Source organism: Vanellus vanellus (assembly GCF_965231255.1).
Source record: "Vanellus vanellus genome assembly, chromosome: 2".
NCBI classification, from domain to species: Eukaryota; Metazoa; Chordata; class Aves; order Charadriiformes; family Charadriidae; genus Vanellus; species Vanellus vanellus.
The window spans coordinates 92297187-92320053 of record NC_138906.1 but is presented as its reverse complement, the minus strand read 5'-3'; the positions used below and the strand labels follow the sequence as shown (position 1 = coordinate 92320053).

Below are 22867 nucleotides of genomic sequence, written 5' to 3'. Positions count from 1 at the left end.
CTTCACCAAGGGCAAGTCATGCCTGACAAATTTGGTGGCCTTCTACGAAGGCTTTACAGCGGCAGTGGACAAGGGAAGACGAACTGATGTCATCTACTTGGATTTGTGCAAAGCGTTTGACACTGTCCCACACGATATCCTGGTCTCTAAATTGAAGAGACATGGATTCGACAAATGGACCACTCGGTGGATAAAGAACTGGCTGGACGGTTGCACTCAAAGAGTTGCAGTCAACGGCTCGATGTCCAGGTGGAGTCCAGTGACGAGTGGCGTTCCTTAGGGGGTCGGTACTGGGGCCTGTACTGTTCAACATCTTTGTCGGTGACATGGACAATGGGGTCGAGTGCACCCTCAGCAAGTTTGCCAATGATACCAAGCTGTTTGGCGAGGTAGACATGCTGGAGTGGAGGGATGCCATCCAGAGGGACCTGGACAGGCTGGAGAGGTGGACCCAAGCCAACCTCATGCAGTTCAACAAGGCCAAGTGCAAGGTCTTACATCTGGGTTGGGGCAATCCCAAGCACAAACATGGAGAATGGCTGGAGAGCAGCCCTGAGGAGAAGGACCTGGGGGTGCTGATTGATGAGAAGCTCAACATGAGCCAGCAGTGTGTGATCACAGCCCAGAAGGCCAACCATATCCTGGGCTGCATGAGAAGTGTGGCCAGCAGGTCAAAGGAGGTGATTCTGCCCCTCTACTCCACTCTTGTGAGACACCATCTGGAGTACTGCATCCAGCTCTGGAGTCCCCAACAGAAGAAGGACATGGAACTGCTGGATTGTGTCCAGAGGAGAGCCATGAGGATGATCCGAGGGCTGGAGCATCTCACCTATGAGGAGAGGCTGAAAGAGTTGGGGCTGTTCAGCCTGGAGAAGAGAAGGCTCCGGGGAGATCTTATTGCAGCCTTCCAGTACCTAAAGGGGGCCTGCAGGAGAGCTGGGGAAGGACTTTTTACTAGGGCATGAAGTGATAGGACGAGGGGGAATGGCTTTAAACTGGAAGAGGGCAGGTTCAGATTAAACATTAGGAAGAAGTTTTTCACTTTGAGGGTGGTAAGGCACTGGAACAGGTTGCCCAGAGAAGTTGTTGAGGCCCCATCCCTGGAGGTGTTCAAGGCCAGGCTGGATGTGGCCTTGGGCAACCTGGTCTAGTGGGAGGTGTCCTTGCCTATGGCAAGGGGGTTGGAACTCGATGATCTTCAAGGTCCTTTCCAACCTAAATCATTCTATGATTCTATGATTCTACCCAGTATTGTTCCGTCTAGCTGAATTTTGTCAGAGTCTTAAAACTGTACAGGTTTCAAAGAAGTACAGAATTGTTCCCTAGCTTGGCTAATCACACTACAAGCGATCAAATGAAAGACCAAATGAGAAGAGAGACTATTCATCTTTGCAGAGCTAAAGAATTTGCACCTTGGCAGTGACACAAAAATTCTTTTTTCCCACATTGATTTCCATGCAAACATTATAAATTATCTCCTTTCTTGCCCACCTCTCAGCTTCCATTTCCTCAGCTTTATTATCTAGAAAAAAAAGTGGGATCTAAGTATTAAAAAAGTTATTAATTGTTTGTGTTGGGGTGGGGATTGGTAAAAAATCTGTCAATGCAAGAATTGCAGGAAGGATCTGTACAATATCAAAGAGGAAAGAAATGCGATAAAATAACTCTTAAACTACAGGCTTTCCATGTAGGGAAACTCTGTAGGGAACTCAGATATTTATATCCTGTATTTGAACAACAGTTACTAAGATATTGAACAAATGATTTATGCTTCAGTTCTGAGTCAGCAGCCTATATTATAGTTCTTTTATTTTTCTATAGCATAGTACTTCCTTGTATACATATACCTTTGTAGGTAGCTTTCATCAGTTGAACTAGGAAGATGCACCATTACTGTGGATTCTTTATAAGGCACTACATTTTTTTGAGCAACTCAGTGAACTTTAGTACTCTCTTGAGAAATTAGTCATAGCTACTTAACTTTGTCTTCATTTGCTTTTAAATACAGTCTATTTTGATAGTTAAGCACTAGACATCAGATTACTTTATATTCACTGATACTGAAAAATACATGTGCTTGAATGTAAAAATACAATTTAGAAAGTGCCCCATTGCCTGGAAGTGCATACAGTTTTCTGTAGGTCAAAAGAGATGGAAGAGAGATCAGGCATGATAATGTTGCTTAAGTGAGTAGAGGTACAAGCTGATACTTGGAGTACCTAGAGGTACTTCCCGATGGTATCTTGATGTTCCTTGCATTAATTTTTGACTCATATTTAGCTCACCTTCTGTAGACATTGAAATTTATTCATTGATTAAGCAGAAATTTCACCACAGCGTACTCTTAATGGATATATCGAACGAGTGCAGATGACCCAGGAGGTGGACTTGCCTGTCCACTGACTATACAGAGCAATTAGAACTTCTGCTGTGTGACTCAGTGTTTCCATATGGTGAATTGAGTGAGAGCTTACCACAGTTTATGTATATTGTGTTCTGTGTTTTTTTTTTCATACAGGGTCTGTTTGTAAAGGAGATGAACTACGTTCACGCAACACTGTCTTTGAGGTCACCCTGGTCTTTTTCTGCTGTTGACTTACCACCGTTAGTTAACACCCTTTTCCACAGCTCAGGCTTGTCCTCCTTGGCAGAAACCCTATCCGCATCATATAGTCTATTCAGATGCCCCTTAATTCCGTTATAGATGTTCTTGGCTACAGTTTTATCTGCACAGTTGATCAGAGCTCTCGCAGCAAGATACAGAGTTTCTTACCAGAAGACCCACCACCTGTTCTCTTATAAACCAACATCCATCTATGGGGGAGTTAGGCAGGGCTGGGGAGGAAAAAAAGAAAGAGGAAAAGAGAAAGAGCTGCAAAATCCTAGCCTAGAGAAATGACAAGGTAGAAGACTGGTCTGACTCAGGATTTCATTCCAAGTGCTTCAGTCCAGGTAGGATTCACAGCACGAGGTCTTCTCCGAGCAGGTGTCTGAACAGGAGGAACTTTTTGTATGATTGCATACTGACTGGAGTACTTGTTTAGGAAGTGGTGTGCTCAGTTAATTTTTTTGGACTTAGGAAAACTTTGAACCTGTTCCTTCTAGAACGCCTGTGAGACTTTAGAGTAAAACTGGGATGGAGCTCGTCTCCAGCTCATATGTTGAAATTGGACTGCAGTTCAAAAGCAAATGCAAGACTTAGGAGAAGAGAGATACTCAGCAAGAAGTATATATGTTTATTATTTTGCTTACTAATATTAATTGCATTTTCCATTGAACAAGTCTTTTGAAATGCGTATTTCACTCAATAACTCTTCAGTGACAAATACAGAAATATTTACTCAAGCCAGACTACATACAGGCAAAAAAATCTGTTGGTCTGAGTAAGAAACAAGTTCATCCTTTTCTTGGAAATCTTTTTCTGAGTTACTACCCTAGTACAACATTTCTGAATGAACTCCATGCTAGCCAAAAGAATTAACAGTGTTTTCAACACGGATTCTGTCTACATATTCACTTCTACACTTACGTGTTATATCTACACTAAGTACGGCAATGGCTGAGATATCTGAGTTGTCTTTGAACAGCCTAATTCAGGTACTGGAAGCCAGCACAGAGCTTCATGTGGGCTGAATTACCCCATTGAGAATCTGAAAAGCCTGGTTAATTAGCTTCCTTGCCTGTCAGTCACTTGTTTCCATCTATTTTCTCACTTCAGCTAGTTCAGTCATAAAACTGTAATCTGTTTTTCTATGGCTGTGAAGATGATACACATAATTTACTCCTCCTTCTACCTATCACAGTATGCTTTTTTTTTTATTTTGATTGGTTATATTCCCGAAGTTTTGCTTTAAGTAGTCTATAACTTTATCTAGCTGGACAGTACCTTTATTAAGTTTGTGTGCGGCTTTTCAACAATGATCCGTATATAGAGATAATGACAGCACACTCTTGATTTCAGTTCAAATCAGCATTCATTTTGTTACTAAACTTCCCACTGCATATATGAGAATTTTCTATGCCCAGCAATCTTTATTTTCAGGCATTTGTTCTCACTTCATAATTTCATTTCAAAAAACAGCAGTGACTGGCAGTTGCAACACCGTACCCCTGCACTGTAATCTCTCACGCAGGGTCTTTATTGGCTAATCCGTGTCTGCTAAGAGTACTGTGACGTTGCTGACATCAAAGTAGAATCAAGCAGTTGTGATTTACAAAGAAATATAAAAGTATTTTGAGTTCAAATGTTTTTCTGTCCACCATCATCTCATACTTTTTTTTTAAATTATTGGATGTTGTGAAATGTTTCATTTAAACTATTTCTTATCCTCTACTTCATCAAAGAAGTTCTTTGGAGAAAATCAGAGACGTAGATTTTTCTCGTTGTTGTTACATTTTAGAAAATTTTAAGAACTCAAAGATCGCTTTTAGAAACATTATAATGCCATGATCTTAAGTTTTAGGGAAAGAAAGAAAAGTTTCATCAAATTGAAAGCATCAATCCTTTTTGTGGCAAAGTAGTATAGTTCCTGCTTTTAGCTTTTTGGAACCATGAGAAGCGAGATGTCAGACATGTCAAAGATGGAGGCAAAGGTATTGCCTGTAATGATGTTATAATCTGTGAGGAAAACAAAAACATTTCTTTAAAACTCGCATTTTACAGTGGGCATATATAAAAGGAGCATTAAAACTTCATGTATTTTTTAATGAATAAAATGTATTCCTCAAGGAGGTAGATTTCTATTAATAAGACAATTCTCTCTTTTCTCTGAACCACTGTAGCATTTTTTTTCTGACATCTTCTTTTTCTGGCATCTCTCGCTCTTTCACTACTAGCAGTCCACAAAGGATCGCCTGGTACGTAGGTACACCAAAACCAACCATGAACTGGTTGGAAATCTATCTTAAACCTCATGATTAGATTAGCTGTGGGAATTAATGGAATTTTAACCTCCTTTCTTCCTCCTTCCCTTTCAGACCATGAGCACTACGACATCATGTAGTACTTGTAATCCAGGCTGTATGATACACTAGGGCCTTACAGATACAGACCCGCTCTGATCAGATTGCAGCTGTAGCTGAACTTCGGTTCCTTTTAATATTAACTTTTTTATCGAATTCAGAATTGATTTCGTTACTCTACTGTGTTTCTTCTGCTCTGAGTGAGCTAGGATGGGTAAATGTGTCTAAATGTCCCTTTGCAGCAATAAATTGGGGAGAGTTGCAAGTGCGAGCATCATCACACAGTATTCTGTCCTATTTGAAGTTCAAGCACAGAAAAGGCCTGCCTCTCTCCTCTTGCTTTCGCTGCAATGTCTCAGAAAATTAATAAATAAAACTGGATTCTTTAAGCGAACTTATTTCTCACGTTCATGTGTTTTTGTGTACACTGAGTATCTTGTGCTGTAAGTTTGACCCTAAATTTTATAGATTAAGTTTTTGGGGTTAGGAAAATGCAGTGTTTTGGTAATAGTGAAAAATGTATTCTAGTAGAGAGATGTCAGATCTCGCTACTTAAACACTGCTTACCATCACCATGGTTAATATTTATAGCCTACTGTTAGATAGTAGTGGGGCTGGCTGAGATAAAATGCAGCTCAGGCTGTTGATGTAGGTGAGTCTTTTAACCCCTTAATCATATGGCACTGCAAAAGAAAATGTCTTGCCAAAAAAGCATGTCAATAACATGGCTTCTGATGTTGTTATTAGGAGCTATTGTTTTACATCAGTAGATGATGATCCCACCTAATTAATACTCAGCAGTGGATGTATAACATGAGCTGAATTTCTTTTTCAGAAAATGTATACCTCATTGCATAGGCAAACATGTTGTTCGTTATCATTCTTATTTAATCCTAAATGAAAATGGTATTATTGCTTGGGCTTTTGCTATTAATTGTGAAGGCTTTTGGAAAGCTGAACCTTTGCTAGAAATCAAACACAAGCAAAACACGTAACTGCAGCAATCTTTCATTTCAGGTTAGAATTATGTTTCAGTACTTTATTTATATAAATTCCCTGACAATTATTTTTTTTTTTTAACCCCCTAGATATTGGCAAATGTAATCATTTTTATCTGCGGAAACTTGGCAGGAGCATACCACAAACACCTCATGGAACTTGCACTGCAGCAGACGTATCAGGACACATGCAACTGCATCAAATCCCGTATCAAGTTAGAATTCGAGAAGAGGCAACAGGTAAAGTCACAGCCATATCTGCATCTGTTTCGGCGTTTTCACACTATCCCCTTATTCATCACTATGTAATCTGGTTTTCTAATGCAAAACACTTACTGGATTACTGAAAGTTACTTAATGGAATATGAAAAGTCTTTTGAACAGGGTTGTGCACAATTTCCACCTGAATATAAGAAGGAATTACAATTATTTGTGTTGTCAAATACATGTTTTCTTTCATTTGTTCTATGAAAATAATTTATGATAAAGAAAGTTGTTAATGCTTCATAGATTGTGTTTGCACACTCTTTTGTTGTCCTCGTTGAATGAGCTGTGAGATGTACTCGCATGCTTTGGGAATCATCCATTCTTCATGCCCAAGACCAATACGGCAAAATCACTGCGAGAAGATACTACTGCACTGTTTTTCAAAAATATTTGAAACTACAATACTGATGAATCATGTGATACAGTTCCAGGGGTCAGGTATGTTAAGAGGAGCTAGGGGAATTGCATAATGAGACTATCTGTCATTTATTGTAGCAGCTGAATAAAAGGCTTCTCTGATTGCTTTATATAGTTCTTTTTCTCTTTGCAAGTTCTGTACAGTGCCTATCATCCTGACAGATGGGTGCTTCATTTAAGAGAATTTGAAATACAAATTAGTTCATCAAGTAGTAAAGAAGATAGGTGTATTTTGCTTTGAAGGTCACCAGACTCAAACTTCTATGAACTGTTAAGGGTCAGAGAATAGAGACTTCACTGACACATTTCTGTTGTCACAAAAAGTGCATGTAGATGTACACCGCGTATGTCCCAGATGACCTTAACTGTCTTTGTCTAACAAATATCTGCAGCTATTTTAAATGAAGGTTTTCAAGATCCATCACCAACACTTTTTTTCCAGAAAAAGCAAATGGAGAGTCCATACCGGGACTTTAACAGGTGATGTGTGTTCAGAGGGCTAGCCTTATTCTGCTGGGGACTTGGCTTGCATACTGGCTGGAGATGCTGCAAAACATTTAAGGTAGTCTTAAGAAGAACGTTTTACAGTAAAGGCAGGCAGTAAAGATGGTTAGATACAAAATCTGCATAAGGTACTATTGCAGGGGAGGTTGTGTAAGAGCGGTCATTGCTAAGTTTCCACCTCTGCCTCCATGAGCAGTGTGCAGTGAATCAGTAGGCTTTATAACTGATAGTACACAATGCACATTTTACTATCTGTTGAGAATACGGGCAAAAATATTTCCAAATTAGTTCCAGTGAGACAGCTTGTGAGTGCAGAGCAACCAATGCCAGGTATCTGGGAGCAGTATCACTCCAGACTGGGCAGTCTCCAATGATGTGGGGCTGATGTGATGGCTTCTGGGCTCATGGTGACATCGTAGAAGGCGGTTAACACTGTTCCCTGTGCTTAGGCCTCAGCTGCCGGAAGGATGCATGCAGACCATAATCAAACAGCATAATTCATAGGAGGCATCAAGGCCTCCCTTATTCAGGAGAGTCCTGAGCTCTCAGCTTCCTGAGCACAGCTGTAAGGGCCCAGGTTTCTACTGTTGGTTGCTTTTTCCTACAGGCATAGGAAGTGCATCGGTGTGTCTGCCAGACTCAGGAGGGCCTGTTACTGGACACTTGTCAGTAGGTGAACTGAAAAAGGGTAAGGATGCTGCTTGTCAGTAGTTAGAACAGACATAGTGCTAGCTGATGGTTTCTGTAAATGTGTATCCTTTGTTAAACACTAATTTCTGTGGAAAGACATCAGTAAGTCCTTTTGGTTTCCTGGCTTTTCTGAAGTTCTTGCAAAAATGATTGAGAACCTGACAACAGAGAGAAGCAAAAATACCTGGAATTCTGTGCCAGATGCTTCCTTTTTGTGGTTTGTAGGAGTTGTTTCTAATATGCTGAAGCCCAGCAAGACAGAAAGCAGCAACAGCCATCTTTCATGGATAAATTGTGTTGTTATAGAATAATGAAGGACATTATACATAGTGTGTTTATATATATGTGCTGTCATATTTATATTTTGATAGAAATACATCTACAAATTAGTTAAGACATCTACGCTGCTCTAAGTAGTGTATCGGAGGTCTAGATTAATAACAAATGGACCAATGTCTCACTCATGGAAGTAAGTGAAGCATTCTATGAATGTTAGTGCTATTTTTGATCTCCAGTGAACCATTAGCTCATCAGATCTTCTTATATAGATTTCTTTAGCCTTTATCCTCTCAACCCCGTAGTATGTCATTTATCTCATGTCACAGTTTTTCCAACCAAAAAGACAAGGAGGTGCACGTCCTTATTATCACATGTATGACTGGTAGATATTTAAATGTGAAAAGGTAAATGAGGATAAATTTGATTTTTTTTTTCCCCCAGGGTTAACACACTTTGTTTGCAAACTTTAGTTCAAAAGTGGATGTACTTTAGTCTGTTTTTAAATACTGGGTGTTTTGCCAAGAAGATGCAGAAGATCATCCACATTGTTAGTATTCAGGGAGGAAGTCATATTGCTGGCTATTTTTAGAGGATTGGGATACACTGAAAGAGTAGGAGCAGGTGCATTGTAAAGAAACGTCGAGTTTGATCAAAGCCTTTATTAGTCTGTGAAAGGTTGTAGCATGACCCTTGATTCTAGATCTCTTTAACAAGAAAAATTTAATTTACTTCAGTGAGAAGTAACACAAGCTACTTTTATACAAGTGCAGAGCGTAGGATGTGCTTCTAAATGCTTTGGGCTCCAGATCAAATTTGCAAATTTGTCCAGATCATGGACATCATGTCTTTTATAATTGTTTTTGAAAGATGTACAATTTATGTTCCAAATTATTCCATGGTTTTCCTCTTATTTTGTTTGAAAATAGTCTCATACAAATGTAACCAAGTGTTGTTTTCAGTTGGGGTTTTTTGTGTGTCTTTGAATAGCCTTTTTGAGAATACCATTTTCATTGTATCAGTAGATACTATATTGAATTACCACTCAACAATTATTCCAGAGAACTCAAGAGAAACACCAAATAAATTGTTTTCAAGTGAGACCAGCATACATTAGTATTTGGTGAAACAGGGCGCATGTATAAGTCAGACATGTTGACACCACTGTCTCTTTCTATTAAGGCACAGCAAAGGCTGGCTGCTCCCAAAGGGATGGGAAGCCATGGGTGATGACCCCTCCCAGCAGGGCAGGGGCTTCACCAGCCAGGGCCCTGTCCCACAGCACAGGGTGAGCTGGGCAAACCCATTGCTGCCAGCCAGGGTCAAGCAAGAGTCCAGAACACCAGCCAAGTTTGTGGTGATGAGGCAGGTCTGAGGGCAAGCCAGGAGGTCAATCCACAGTTCAGGGTCAGGTCCAGCAATTGCTAGGCAGGTCCGAGGTGAACCTGGGAAGTCAGTCCAGGGGCCAGGATCAACAGGGTCCACATCCAGCTCCTACAGCACAGCTCAGGGCAGGGGCTGAGCTGAAATGGAGCTCCTGGCCTACGGGCAGAAGCTGCGGGTGGAGGCCCAGGTGAGGTTGGTCAGGGCCAGGAAGGCCAGTCCGTGCCCCCAGGGCCTTTACAATTTCATATGATTTATTGCATAGGAGTCATACTTAGGCTTGGCTTGGGTTTGCACTATATAATGCGTGTTTGCCTGCAGGTTTAGATGTTTATGCGTATTACGAACCACACCTTTATGAAGTACGGTTTCATAGGACTGTGTTTGATAGCACTGGACACTCTGGATTTTATTTCCATTAGTGTACTTTGTTGTGAGAGTCACTTTTAAACTCCTGTGGTGAAAGGGAGTATTTTCAATGCCTGGTTCGATGTTTCTTACACAGTATTTCTGTCTTTTCAGTGGATGTAAGAGAAAAAAGTGAAACTGTTCTGACCTCTATTAATTTGTAGCCTTATTTCAAGATATATATTTAAAATAGCCTCTCATAACGTTATTTGTCTCACTGAGGCAGCCTGGCTGACAGTTTGTAGGGGTAATGACTCACTAACACTGAGTGCAAGATCTTAACGCTGACAAGCAGTTAGCATAATTGCTCTTCTCTCTCTCTTCTGGTACTTTGCATCATGAGACATAGGAATATACACTGAGAAATTCTTACAACATCGCAGGGAGGTGTTTGTAAGGTGTTGGTGTTCAGTGGGTTCTCTAAAATGCTGTCTTTGAAAAGGAGGCAGTATAATGATGGTTTTAGAAACAACACTCAGGTAGCAGATGAAAATGAATGAGGTTTCAAGTCATTGAGTGGGATATTAATTTTTTCACTGAAACATGGTGAAGCAATACCATTCATTACAGGAACTGAAATATTTCAGAATTGTTTTTTAAATTAATCTGAAACAGAGAAGCCTCATAAATTTCTGAGACTTGAGGCTGTTTGTAAAGAACAGAAACATTTGAAATATATTATTTGGGACTAATGTATAAAATGTGGATTCCTGTAAGTTCATTTAATGCATTTTAAAATGTAACCTACTAATATTTTCATGAACATAGAATAATTTTTCTGAGGGCTTCTTCATGTGAGGCTATGTGATGCCTCACATAGCTTCAAGGCTAGTAAGCAGGAAAAACAAAAACTAGTTGTGGTCTTTTAAATTTTAGAATCTATTTTCTACTCCAGGCATCTTTGTACACATACACATGGGTGAGGTGTTAGTCCTTTCTATTAATCTACATGTCATTGCCAGAATTAAGGCCTATTTGGTGGAAGAATTTAAGGGCCAAGTTCTGCATGACACACCATGTGGAAGATGGATAGAGTATGCAAATAGAAACTGGAGGGAGTCCACCAAAGGGCTACAGGGGTAATTAGGGGACTGGAGCTCATGACAGGTGATGAGGCTCAGTGAATTTGGGATGTTTAGCCGGCAGAAGAAGCTTCGGGACACGCATCTAGCATCCACCTACTGCCTGAAGGACTTTATGGAGAAGATGTGGTCAGAGTTTTCTCAAAGTTACAAAGTGAAAGGATGAGAGGCAATAGGCACGATTTGTGAAAGGGCAAATCCTGGCTGGGAGGATGTAAACGATTCTTCCCCAAGAGGGGAGTTAAACACTGGGAAAGGCTACCTGGAGAGGTGGCGGTATCTGCGTGCAAGGAGATTTTCGAGATTCAACTGGACAAGTTGTTACGCTTCAACTCTTGTTGTGGGCAAAAGGGAACACGCTCTAAATACAGCACTTAGAATCTATTGTTAGTCTAATTAAAGTCTTAAAAATTAATGAAAATACAACAAACAATTATTAGTATTATTTCAGCTGCAATAATAATAACAGTCACAGTCCACATTATCTAATTAACACAGAAAAGTGTAAACACAGCTAAAACTGTTATGCAGAAAATCTAGTGTATCCTCTTTTTCTCTGGTATTATCCTCAGTGTTCTGTTACCACGTAGCCCCACAATACGGTACTGCCATTGCCATGTGCTTTGTACTGAGTTTGCAAGGCCTCACCATTAAGGCTGTCTTAATTTTTTTTACCTTCCTGGAGCCTTGTTTTTACTTGATTTATCTGTAACACCAATTTTTCTAATGACATGGTGGCTATAGCTAATTAACTTTACTTTCTTATGGCATGGTACAACCATAGTTATTATAAAGCTAATAGTAAAGAACAACTATTCTGTGTAGAATGAGATATTTACAACTCTAATATAATGTGGAAAAATACAGACCTGGCGTCATAGTGGAAGCCAGAATGAAGTGTCCCAAGAAGCGGAGACACAGAATGCAGTGCAGAGGAATACAGGTATGAGATGATTGGAGATGGAGCACAGGCTTGGCTCTGAAGACCCCAGGTCTATAGGTAGTTCACCACTGGGCAGTTAAAGAAATGCAGACCTGGACCTGGACAAAAATGTTTTTCAGGGGAGGCAGAGAACAAGTTCTAACACATCTAAAACGCCATATATATTAAATTTGGATATAGCATGGGCTTGCAGACCAACAAAGCTAGAGCAAGGTATAAATGCATGTTATCATATATTTCAAAATTACCCCAAGGAGATCCTAGATTGAGGAAGAAGTAACCATCAGCGTCAACATTAGTATCATACTCCTTCTTACAAAGGACTCCAGATGCTGACGAGTTGTTGAAAATCTCGCCCTACCAGAGTCAGGCTGAAGCCACCAACCTTAGGACCCACAAGAACAGTTAAAGCACAAGCCTTTTATCAGAAAAAGATTTAGAAACTAGGAAGTGTACGTGTAACAATTTAAACTGTATTATTACGATTGGGACTCACTTTTAAAATATAGAAGTATTTATTTCTTTATTTGGTTTCTGTTCTTTCTTTTTCTCTAATGATTAGAGCAGGGATAATAATGATTCTTGGATTAGACTAGTAAGATTTCAGTTATACCAACAAGAAATATAAATTAACAATAAATTCTTCGCTTTATATATATGTGTGTGTGTGTGTGTTATCAGCTTTATTTTCTTTTTGTCCATAAATAAGATTTTGAGTGTTATGCATCATATGTCCCTCTGGGTCCTAAGGCGAATGATATAGATGTTACTTGAGCAGAAAGCAAGTGTGTCACAGAAGGTTGCCAGTGTCCCAAGTTCTTCATCAGGAGGAGGTAAATACTGGTGGTTTGGGAGCTTTTCTTCATCCGTTTTATTCCACTTTGGCCTATATTAATAAGTCTTCCCGTCACAGCCTGCCTTCTCCTCCCTGCTTCCTAGGCAAAGTTTGGGAGCCGCACGCTGCCCTCTCCCAGCCCGATTATTCCAGAGGGGCTGTTTGTCCGGCAGTGACTACGTAGGGGTAGCGGAGCCACCAGGCAATTGCTGCCATGACTGAAAATCAGGCCAAGGCAAGCTCCGTCTGGAGATCCTGTATTGAATACAGAGCTTGTGATGTTACAGTAAAAATCATATTTTCTGGGCTACAGAGGCCCTTCATCTATTTTTGAAGTTAGCCCTGTTTGGAACGAGATATTAGACTATAGATCTCCAGAGGTCCCTTCCAACCCGAATCTTTCATTGAGTCTGTAGGTTTCTTTAATGTCTTTCGTATAGCAGAGTGCTGTGAAATACAGGAATACTGTGATTTCAGATAGAGAGAAATGAAAAGGTAAGTGTGCCTGTGAATCATATCCTATAATGGTAAATGAATGTTTTTTATATCAACAAAAAATCCTATCCGGTATTACCGATACCAAGTTTCTAATACCGACTCTTTGCTTACAGAAATGTAACACCAGAAATAATGTAGCCATTTTTGCTGCAACTTCCTGGTGAGAATAATAGTAATTTTGCAAGAGGAGTATATGTTTGTTATCAGAAGCTGAGCGATTTGAAAATTACATAGGTACCCGTTGCCACTTCATTACGTTCAGGTTGCCCAGTCACTGAAGAAGTTGAAATGGATTATGTAAGCATGATGACATTACAAGAAGAAGAATATTTTCCGATATCTGTTTAAGAGTCTGCAATTTATTTGCCCCCAGGGTTCAATATTTCAATAGAAATCTAAATCTTTGATTTCAAGAAACAGCTAAAAAGGTTCCTGGTTTCTACCTGGAGGCTTAGAAGTACTTCTGTTGATTCTCCATTTTAGAATTGCTGCTTTATTATTTTCATGCTGAGTCATTTTCCATAAATGGCATTTTTAAATAGCAAATTGGTACATATTGGTAGCTTTAAAATTGACAGTATTGTACAAAAATCTTCCAGATACAGGAACATTTAGTGTAGACTGTTGACAAAAAATAGGTCACTTGGTAAGGGTCCAAAATGTGAATTTAAGAACCTCCTTTCAGCACTAATGTTTGACAGTCCAGCTGTCTTAGTTTAGGTTTTGAGCTATGTTGTGTTTTAGAAAGCACATTTCACTGATAAATTTCATATGGCTAATAACATAATAATTTGCTGGTGAAAATACAATATTTATATCTTCCTGCTTTTTCAGTCTCAGTTATCCTTTTCGTCATACAGTAGCTGTTTAATACTGTTATTTCTATTTATGATCCCCTATAATGTTTCTAATGAACATTGTTGGTGATTATGGTGTAATGCTACGTGTGAAAGAGGTAAAATACATGTGAAATTTAGCAGTAGCATTCTACAACAAAGTAAGAAACCTGATTTAGCAGAAGAGGAACTGGGGAAAATAGCTTAAAGCAGAATACTTTCAATTGTCTGCTTCTATATTCTTTGTCTCTAATGTGGAAGAGTGTTGTAAAAAGATTTCATTCAAAAATCACACCTTTATTAAGTTTGTCAAAAAAATGGATAGGTACATAACAGCACCACAGGTCAATCATTTTAAAGTTACAATTATTCTTTTTATATTGCTCTATTGATGTCAGTGTGTGGAGGGTTGACCCTGGCTGGATGCCAGGTGCCCACCAAGCCGATCTGTCACTCCCCTCTTCAGCTGGATGGAGGGAGAGAAAATGTAAAGACAGACTCGTGTGTCAAGATAAGGACAGGGAGAGATCACTCGCTTATTACCATCACAGGCAAACCAGACTTGACTTACGGAAATTAGTTTAATTTATTACTGAGCAAATCAGATAAGGAAAACGAGGAATAAAAACTAAATCTTTACACACCTTCCCCCCACGTCTCCCTTCTTCACTCACTTCATTCCCAATTTCTCTACCTCCTCCCCCTGAGCGGTGCAGAGGGATGGGGAATGAGGATTGCAGACAGTTCATCACACATTATCTCTGCCACTCCTTCCTCCTCAGGGGGAGGACTCTTCACCTGCTCCAGCGTAAGGTCCTTCCCATGGGAGACAGTTGCCCGTGAACTTCTCCAACGTGGGTCCTTCCCATGGGCTGCAGTTCTTCATGAACTGCTCCAGCGTGGTTCGCTTCCATAGGGTGCAGTCCTTCAGGAAAAGACTGTTCCAGCGTCGGTCCCCCATGGGATCACCAGTCCTGCCAGCAAGCCTACTCCAGTGTGGGCTCCTCTCTCCATGGGTCCACACATCCTGTCAGGAGCCTGCTCCAGGTTGGGCTTCCCATGGGGTCACAGCCTCCTTCGGGCACATCCACCTGCTCTGGCATGGGGTCCTCCGTGGCTGCAGATGGATATTTGCTCCACCGTGGACCTCCATGGACTGCAGGGGGACAGTCTGCCTCAACACGGTCTTCACTATGGGCTGCAGGGGAATATCTGCTCCAGCATCCGGACCACCTCCTCCCCCTCCTTCTTCACTGACCTTGGTGTCTGCAGAGTTGTTTCTCTCGCATCTTCTGAGTCCTCTCTCTGGCTGCATTTTCTGTTCAACGGCTTTTTTTTTTTCCGCCTTCTTAAATACGTTATCCCAGCGGCGCTACCGCTATCACTAATGGGCTTGGCCTTGGCCAGCGGCGGGTCTGTCTTCGAGCCGGCTGGCATTGGCTCTACTGGACATGGGGGAAGGTTCTAGCAGCTTCTCACAGAAGCCACCCCTGTACCTCCCTGCTACCAAAACCTTGCCATGGAAACCTAATACACAGTGGTTCAAAGACGGTTATTTTCGGCATCAGAAATTAACACTTCAGAGGTTGGTAAAGTAGAGGGATTTCAGTATCTGTGCTTGTAGTCTTTGTTTACTCTTACTAATATTTAGATTATATTTTTATTTTTATTTTATATATGTATTTATATATATAATATATTGTATATATAGAGAGATGTGGTATTCTGCTACCTCTTCTGCCAAGATGTCTATACCTTCGCCATTCTTAACAAGAAAGGTCTTTGAAACATTTTTGTCAGTTCTGATAAGGAGATATATTCAGAATGAAATTGAACTGGCTTGTCCCAGTTCACCACCGTTTCCCTACTAGAGGTATATTTGCAAAGCCTAGTGCACCAGGGCTAAGCTTTCTGGTTCTCAGCTCTTTATAGCAAAGGTTTGTATTTTCTAAATATATTCTTAAGGAGTAGTTTGTCATAATAGTGGTGGCTACAATGGGACAGTATTCTTTGCACTTTCAGGAACATACATTTAATATCTGAATATATCTGAGGGGAATAGAAAAAGCATTGGTGTGTTTAAGTGCATGTAAAGAAATCACAGAGAATAATTAGGGGTCTCCTGGCAATATTAGCAGAACAACTGAAACTTTAACTGCGATTTGGAGTGACTCTGCACTAGCTACTGGATTACCCCAAAGATTTTTCCACTTCTTTAAATAGACTAGTTCTCTTAATAGCATCATTACATGTGCTGTAAATGTATCTCTGGCTTTTACTCTGCTTTAATAGTGACTATACTGTTCATTCATTTCAAACGTATCCGGAGGCATCTCAGTGTAGCCTATTTCATGCCGGCATTTATTATTCACTAGGAAAACAAGAAAAAAATTATTTTCGTATTTTCTTTTAGGCGGAGGTACTACACAAGTTTAATACATTCTATATTTGGTAATAACAAGTATTTCATTGTGGTGTTACCACAGAAGTATCTAGCATTTGTGGCAAAGAAGATGATGATATTTTAGGTAAGAGGCATCTAGAAAGCATTCAAGTGGGTGGATTTAGTTTTGATCCCTTTGGATATATCATAAAAATATAATATTTTCAAGATGTTTGCTTTTTTTTCTTTTTCCAGGTCCCCATTGGATTATAAATCTTGGACTCTCTTTTTTAGTGCTGCAAACATTTCAATAAATTCACTAGGCAGTTTTCAGTTTGCATGGCTGCAATTGCCTTTTTTTCCTCTCCTCGTTCTTCTTCGTGCTGCATGTTGGTTCAATTGATGCTTTCATAGTGCTAAACACACTGCTGTGGTTTTTGAAAAAAGGTCTAAGACAGTAGACTAGCCAATAAATGTAATAGCTACTGGCAAAATGATTTCCTGCTCCCTATGACTTGTGAGCCTCAGAAAATGACTGTGGAACATTCTTCGCCCAGCGTGTGTTGACAGAGTGGATACTCCAGGCTTTTGTCATGACCAAGACCTGCAGATCAAAAAACAATACCAAGAGTAGTGGTAGGAGGTACAGAGTCTTGCAGACCAGTGCTTTTGTAAAGTAAAAAAGATATTCAGTTCCTTGCCTGCAAATGGGTGATGTACTAGATTAGCAACCTGCATCTTGTTGAAAGTCCTGGAGTTGTTCTTTCATAATACTTCACTGTTTCAAAAGTTGCTTAGGAGCTTCAGCCCTGTAAAGATGGAGTCGTGAAGAAGGGTGGTTTGTTAGCCCTCTTTGCAGCTTTTCAGTTTACCCCTTTGGAAGACTCCAGAGGTCAATCCAGTGTGGTATAATGGCCTTTCAGTGCTTTTCTGGGGATCTGAGAAATGACCTTGAAATTTGTAGAAAAATTCTATTGACAGAAGACCACTTTTCTTAAGCTGTTTTCTGATTTTTCTCTGCTAAATTGTTTTTAGGAGCTATGAGAGATCCCTTATGTAGAAATAAGGTTTGTCATGTTTTGAAATGTTATAAACTGTGCCTTTCACCCTGCAGAATTTATATTTCATTGTTAGTAGGAGAGATGCTGTTATTGGAAGTCTAGTTATGTACATGAAGACAGTCATATTGTCCACTATTTTGAAATGAATGGCTTAGCAAATGCCTTGTGCAAGTATCTACTGCACAGGTCAATAGAGACACTGCAGTACTTGCATGTAATGTTTTTTCCTACCTCAGGACTTCATAGAGAGAAAAGGTCATTTACCATTTTGCAGTGAAGTAGATGAGATTTCAGCTGCTTCTCTTTGTGTTGATCTGCAGTAATTTATTACATCTAACATCCTCAGATAAATCAATGAGTCATGCTGCTTTGTTTTAAGGGTAAAATGTGTAGTTTAAGCAGATACTAATTGCCACGTTTTCATAGATATCCTGATAATTCTGATGAAATATACAGCTTTCAGGCAAAAGTTAATTTTTGTCATGCCACCTGCGATTTTGTCAGCCACATCACAAAAACTAAAATTAATAGATAAAATGTAGTTCTTTTTAGAAAGAAAATGTCTTTTGACAGCAAGTCCAAAGTTTTCAATTGTTAATTATTCCCATAATTAATTGCCTCATTTTTAAATTACCATTTTATTTCCAGTTAAAAAGTATTTCAATCCAACTTGATCCCTTTGCCCTTACTATCCTTGCTATGTCTTTTTCAGCTCTCTACATTAAAAAATATTATCTACAAGTAGGGATTACAGGATATTGTGCCTACAGAAAATACACATAGATTTTGATAACCCAGAGGCCTCTTCCAATCTTATCTTTTTTTATGTACAGAATTTCTCAATCATGTCATAAGCATCCTTATAATATTGAAAAAAACTTGAACATCTTAAAGGATTCTCTGTAATGAAGATTTTCCATGCATCTGATCATTCTTCTGCCATTTCACTGAATTCATTCATGATTTCTTACATAATTTTTATAGCAAGCATATCCGAACACACTGTTGTCAATAATGCTCTCAGTGAATACACTACAAAGAGGTAAAGATAAAGAAGTCTTTTTACAAGTCTATAGGTCACATTGGCCTTGTTAGCACCAGCATCATGCTGGGAGATCCTTAGCTTACGTACCATGAACTCCATATTCTTTCCAGAATTACTGCTTTCCAACATACAGGCTTCCATACTGTAAATAGGTGTTTTGATTCTGAATTAATCTCCTTTGGATATTTGTGTTGCTGCTTGCAAATAGTTCTGTATTTTTTCTAGCATTGTTAATAATCCTGGTATTCGTTATGTCTCTTCTGAATACTTTTTGTTCTTCAAGTGATTGTCCATATGCACATTCATATTGGCAGTGCACATGTACTAAACAGCTTAAGTTGGGGACATTTTAACCCTATGTGCCACTGTCTTCTTCCTCCTTGGTTGATTGTGCCCAGATTATAAGGGAAGAGGTGTGCTCACTGTCTTAAGTCGTCTTAGCTAAACTGGGATAAACTGGGGCATTTTTCTGGAAGTTCATATCCTTGTCAGTGTCCTAGTTAGATATTACTTCTCTTTTCACATCAACAATCAATTACCTTTCTCTTTTTGTAATATTTTCTTCCTTTCCTCTTCCCTCCAAACCCTGATCTCCATTTAGTATTTGCCTGAAACTGAAGGGCTTCAGACTGTAGGAAACACCTCTAGGAAAAAATAGATAACTCTAGAAAATATACTATTTGCAGGCGCTTTCAACAAAAAACGCATACCAAGTGGTAGATGTCAAGTTTAAAAGCTCACACTGCTACCTTCTAGGATCTCATCTGGTTGTGTGAAAGGTCAGCTTGCTAATAAGATCTGTTATGAAGAAAGCTATAAGAAGTTATAGTAGGGTCTCCTCACTTCACCTCGGAGCTGCTTTTTTGCTGAGTCTCTCACCCTTGGTCCCCATCTAAGCTACATTGCAGCTGCACTGCGGTAATGCCTGTGCCATCCAATTTGTTGATCTGGACCCCGAACCTGACCCACAGACTTGACTTTATGGCTTGACCTCAAACCAACCTGTCATAATATACTTGACTAGATATCGCTGGACTGTGACTTACCCTAGTTACCATCTCCAGAGATGATCATGGAATCATTTAGGTTGGAAAAGACCTTTAAGTTCATCGAGTCCAACTGTAAACCTAACACTGCCAAATCCACCACTAAACCATGATCCTCACCCTGACTTGCTAACATAGCTTCATAGTTCTTTGCTGGTGAGATCCTGAGTCCTGACTCTTGGCCCCCAACTCTTGGGGACTCCTGTGACAATTTGCCCCCAACTTGCTTTCCCTTGCAGAACAGCCTACCGTTGCTGCTCAGTGACAATTAGGGAGACTAATGTTTCTTGCATGGTGCTTCATCAGCCCATCTTCAAATGAATTGCACTTTGACTATTTCTTGGATATTTCATCTAAATGCATCTTCTAGATAGAACAAACAAACATCTTCCAAACTATTTTGTGGATCTCAGGCAAGGGTTCAGTCTCCTGTGAAATGAACAGGGACGGTGTTCCTCCATCACTATTCACTCCTTTTGGCCTTGTCAAATTCCATCCACAAAAGGCTCCCTCCTAGCTTTGGTGAGTCTACCCCAACCTTGGGAGGTTACAGGTCATTTAAGGAAAACCAAAGACAGAAGGAGACATGAGAATACCTTAATACCTATCAAACAGTGGCTACCATGGATCTACAGGATAATGTTGCCATGCTAGATGCACAGCTCTTTTACATCTCCTGGTTGTTCCTTGCTCCAAAGCCAATCCTGATGGACTGTCTGATGTTTACTTTTTTGCTCATCATCTCACCCTGAGAGTATTGTGCAGGACACATCTAAGATAATTTTAATTATCCCAGTACAAACTATGCACCTGATTTCAGGACTTTCTTTATCTGTTTCTGCACACGGTTGTGAAACTTGGCATTGGGCTAGATCTCCTTATGAAGGAACTGGAGGGAACTCTGCATCTCATGATCTGGAACCTGACAGTTTTGGGGTTTTAAATGATGTGAATAAAGATCCTCATGGCTAGAAGAACAAGAGTCCGTAAAGTTTCTATGGATGGCAATGTACTTTTTTTGGATTGCTGTGTTAACTGTTCAGTAATTCTTGAGGAAGCCCCTCTGCATTTGATTCCAAAATATCATTGACAATAAAGATATCCATTCTTTATCTAATCAGGAAAACTTCATTTACAGTTATTTTGGGCTTGCACTTGGAAAAACGATGGAGTTCACATTTTTCTCATCTGCCTGCGGGATGTTTTCTTAGCAGACTCATTTGGGTTTCTCCACTGGACAAAAATCTGATATTTGTGGTGGGATCTAAATTTGGGGTTGATTAGTGTAAAAGGAAGATCATTTGAGCGATAGCTTCTTGGTTCCTCTTCAACCCTTTAATGAAATAAGCTGCACTTTTAGTGATGATTCAGCTACAAGTGTAGACGAGGTGGAGGTTGTCATAACCAGTCCCAGTTACACTAGGGATTTTAGGGTGGGGTCAGGCACTGACCGCAACTGAAGTTCTGCCTAGTGTTCCGTTCTTGGTGGGTTTTATTTCACAGATGGCATTCATCTTCAGCAGAGGCAACTCTTTGTGGCGGGTATCGAAATGTCTTTGCCTCCTTTAATACAGCGTGATTTCTCAGAAAGTTCTCTTGGGTTTTCCCTTATAAAGAAAAGCCCTTTCCTTCCCTTTGGAGTGGTCGTTGGATTCAGCAGTTTGTACTCAAAGACAATGCTAGGAATATGGCAGTCTTTTCCTGTAGGCCACCAGGCTTCTCTTCAGGCAACCCCTTTATATTTGAGGTATTGGTTAGACTTATGCATGCAGATGCTTACTGAAATGAGAAAGAAAAAGTACCAGTTTCTGTGAACTACAGGTTCTGTGAACTGTATTGCCCTGAAAGATATTCACAGCTTGTGCACCTTGCTGATTCTCAGAGCCATGTTTTATGTTTTGTTATATTTTCTTTCTCTTTTACATAGTCTTTCAGAGTGAGAGGAGTGTACTCAATTTACGTGGAGGGGAAAGGGAGGTGGTATGGGCATGCTGATACTGTTACTGTTAGAGCTAAAAGGTGCAAGTCCAACCTCAGATGCTTGGGCATATATGTATCTATAGCATGGTTATGTACAACAGCTTTCAAAGAATATTGACATTGAGGTAAGTGGTTTGTGTTAAAAGCATTAAATTTATTTATTATTCCAGGTTATGAAATAGCTTTAAGGAAACCTGGGATGCCTCAGATGTGCTACTCAACACACTTGACATAAAAATGTTTATCAGTAAACTGCATTTTAAAATCTGCCAGGAAGTTGTACTGTAAGCCATTCAATCTGTGTTACTGTGCTAATGTTTAAACCAGAATGTTGAATAACACTAAATCATATGTTTGTATATATTTAAATTATCACGTGAACAGTTGTCCTTATAATCAACAAATGCCCTCTCATTTAAAAAAAAAAAAAAAAGTCTGAATGCAGCAGTAAAGGAATCAAACTAAAAAATTGCAGCTTCTTTAGTTCTTGAGGTAGCTCTGGTCTATAAGAAGCTTTGTGTATGATCATGGCTGAAAGCAAATTTGGCACCTTGATAAAAATCTGCTTAACCTTTTCAAAATGCTGTAGTGGTGAAAGTAAACACCCTCCCTGAACAACTTCTCCCCGTTTTTCCTTATTTCACTGAAACCTGATACTTTCCTTCTAAACCGTTACCAGAGCCACTAATGAATTCTTTTTGGCCTCCTCTGGTTTTAATGTGTTTTCTCAAAAAGGAATAAAAAGGAAAAAGAGAAATGAGAGAGAAAGCAAAAGCCCACAGATTTAACTGCTTACCACTTTTACATTCACCTCTTGCATATCTGCTGAAACCCATTTTGTGAACTTAATTTATTCCTTTTAAAAAGATGGATTTGTGTATAACTGAAATGTTCAACTGATTTTCATAAGCAGAAGCAGAATTGTAGAGTAGGCACTACTAGGTCTGTTTTCAAAATGTAATTTATAGAAGGTTTTATTCCCACTTTCTAATGTTTTTATAAAACATAGAAAAAGAAGTCTCAAACGTGAAGACCTCTTGGAGCTGTTTAACCGATCTCTCACCACCCTATTTTACACAGTAGTTTTCCTACTTTCAGAGTGTATCTACTTAAACCACCATGCACTTCACTGAAATATGGAAGATGTTCATTCAAGGACAGGTTGGTTTTGCATATTTGCTGCAATAACCAAAATCTAATAGAAATATGTAGTATTCATCTTTTTCCTCCTAAAGTGAGAAAAAGGAAATCTC

The 22867-nt window shown here is 39.6% G+C and overlaps 1 protein-coding gene across 1 annotated transcript in view; it reads left to right on the top strand.

The window, feature by feature from the left end:
• ADCY2 (adenylate cyclase 2) overlaps positions 1–22867 on the top strand; it is a gene marked incomplete at its 5' end in the record, with an annotated part of 231495 nt that overhangs the window by 104120 nt on the left and 104508 nt on the right. Inside the window, one exon of the mRNA XM_082479253.1 lies at positions 6051–6200. Coding sequence (XP_082335379.1) covers positions 6051–6200 — 150 coding nt within the window. The remainder of the gene's footprint in view (positions 1–6050; positions 6201–22867) is intronic.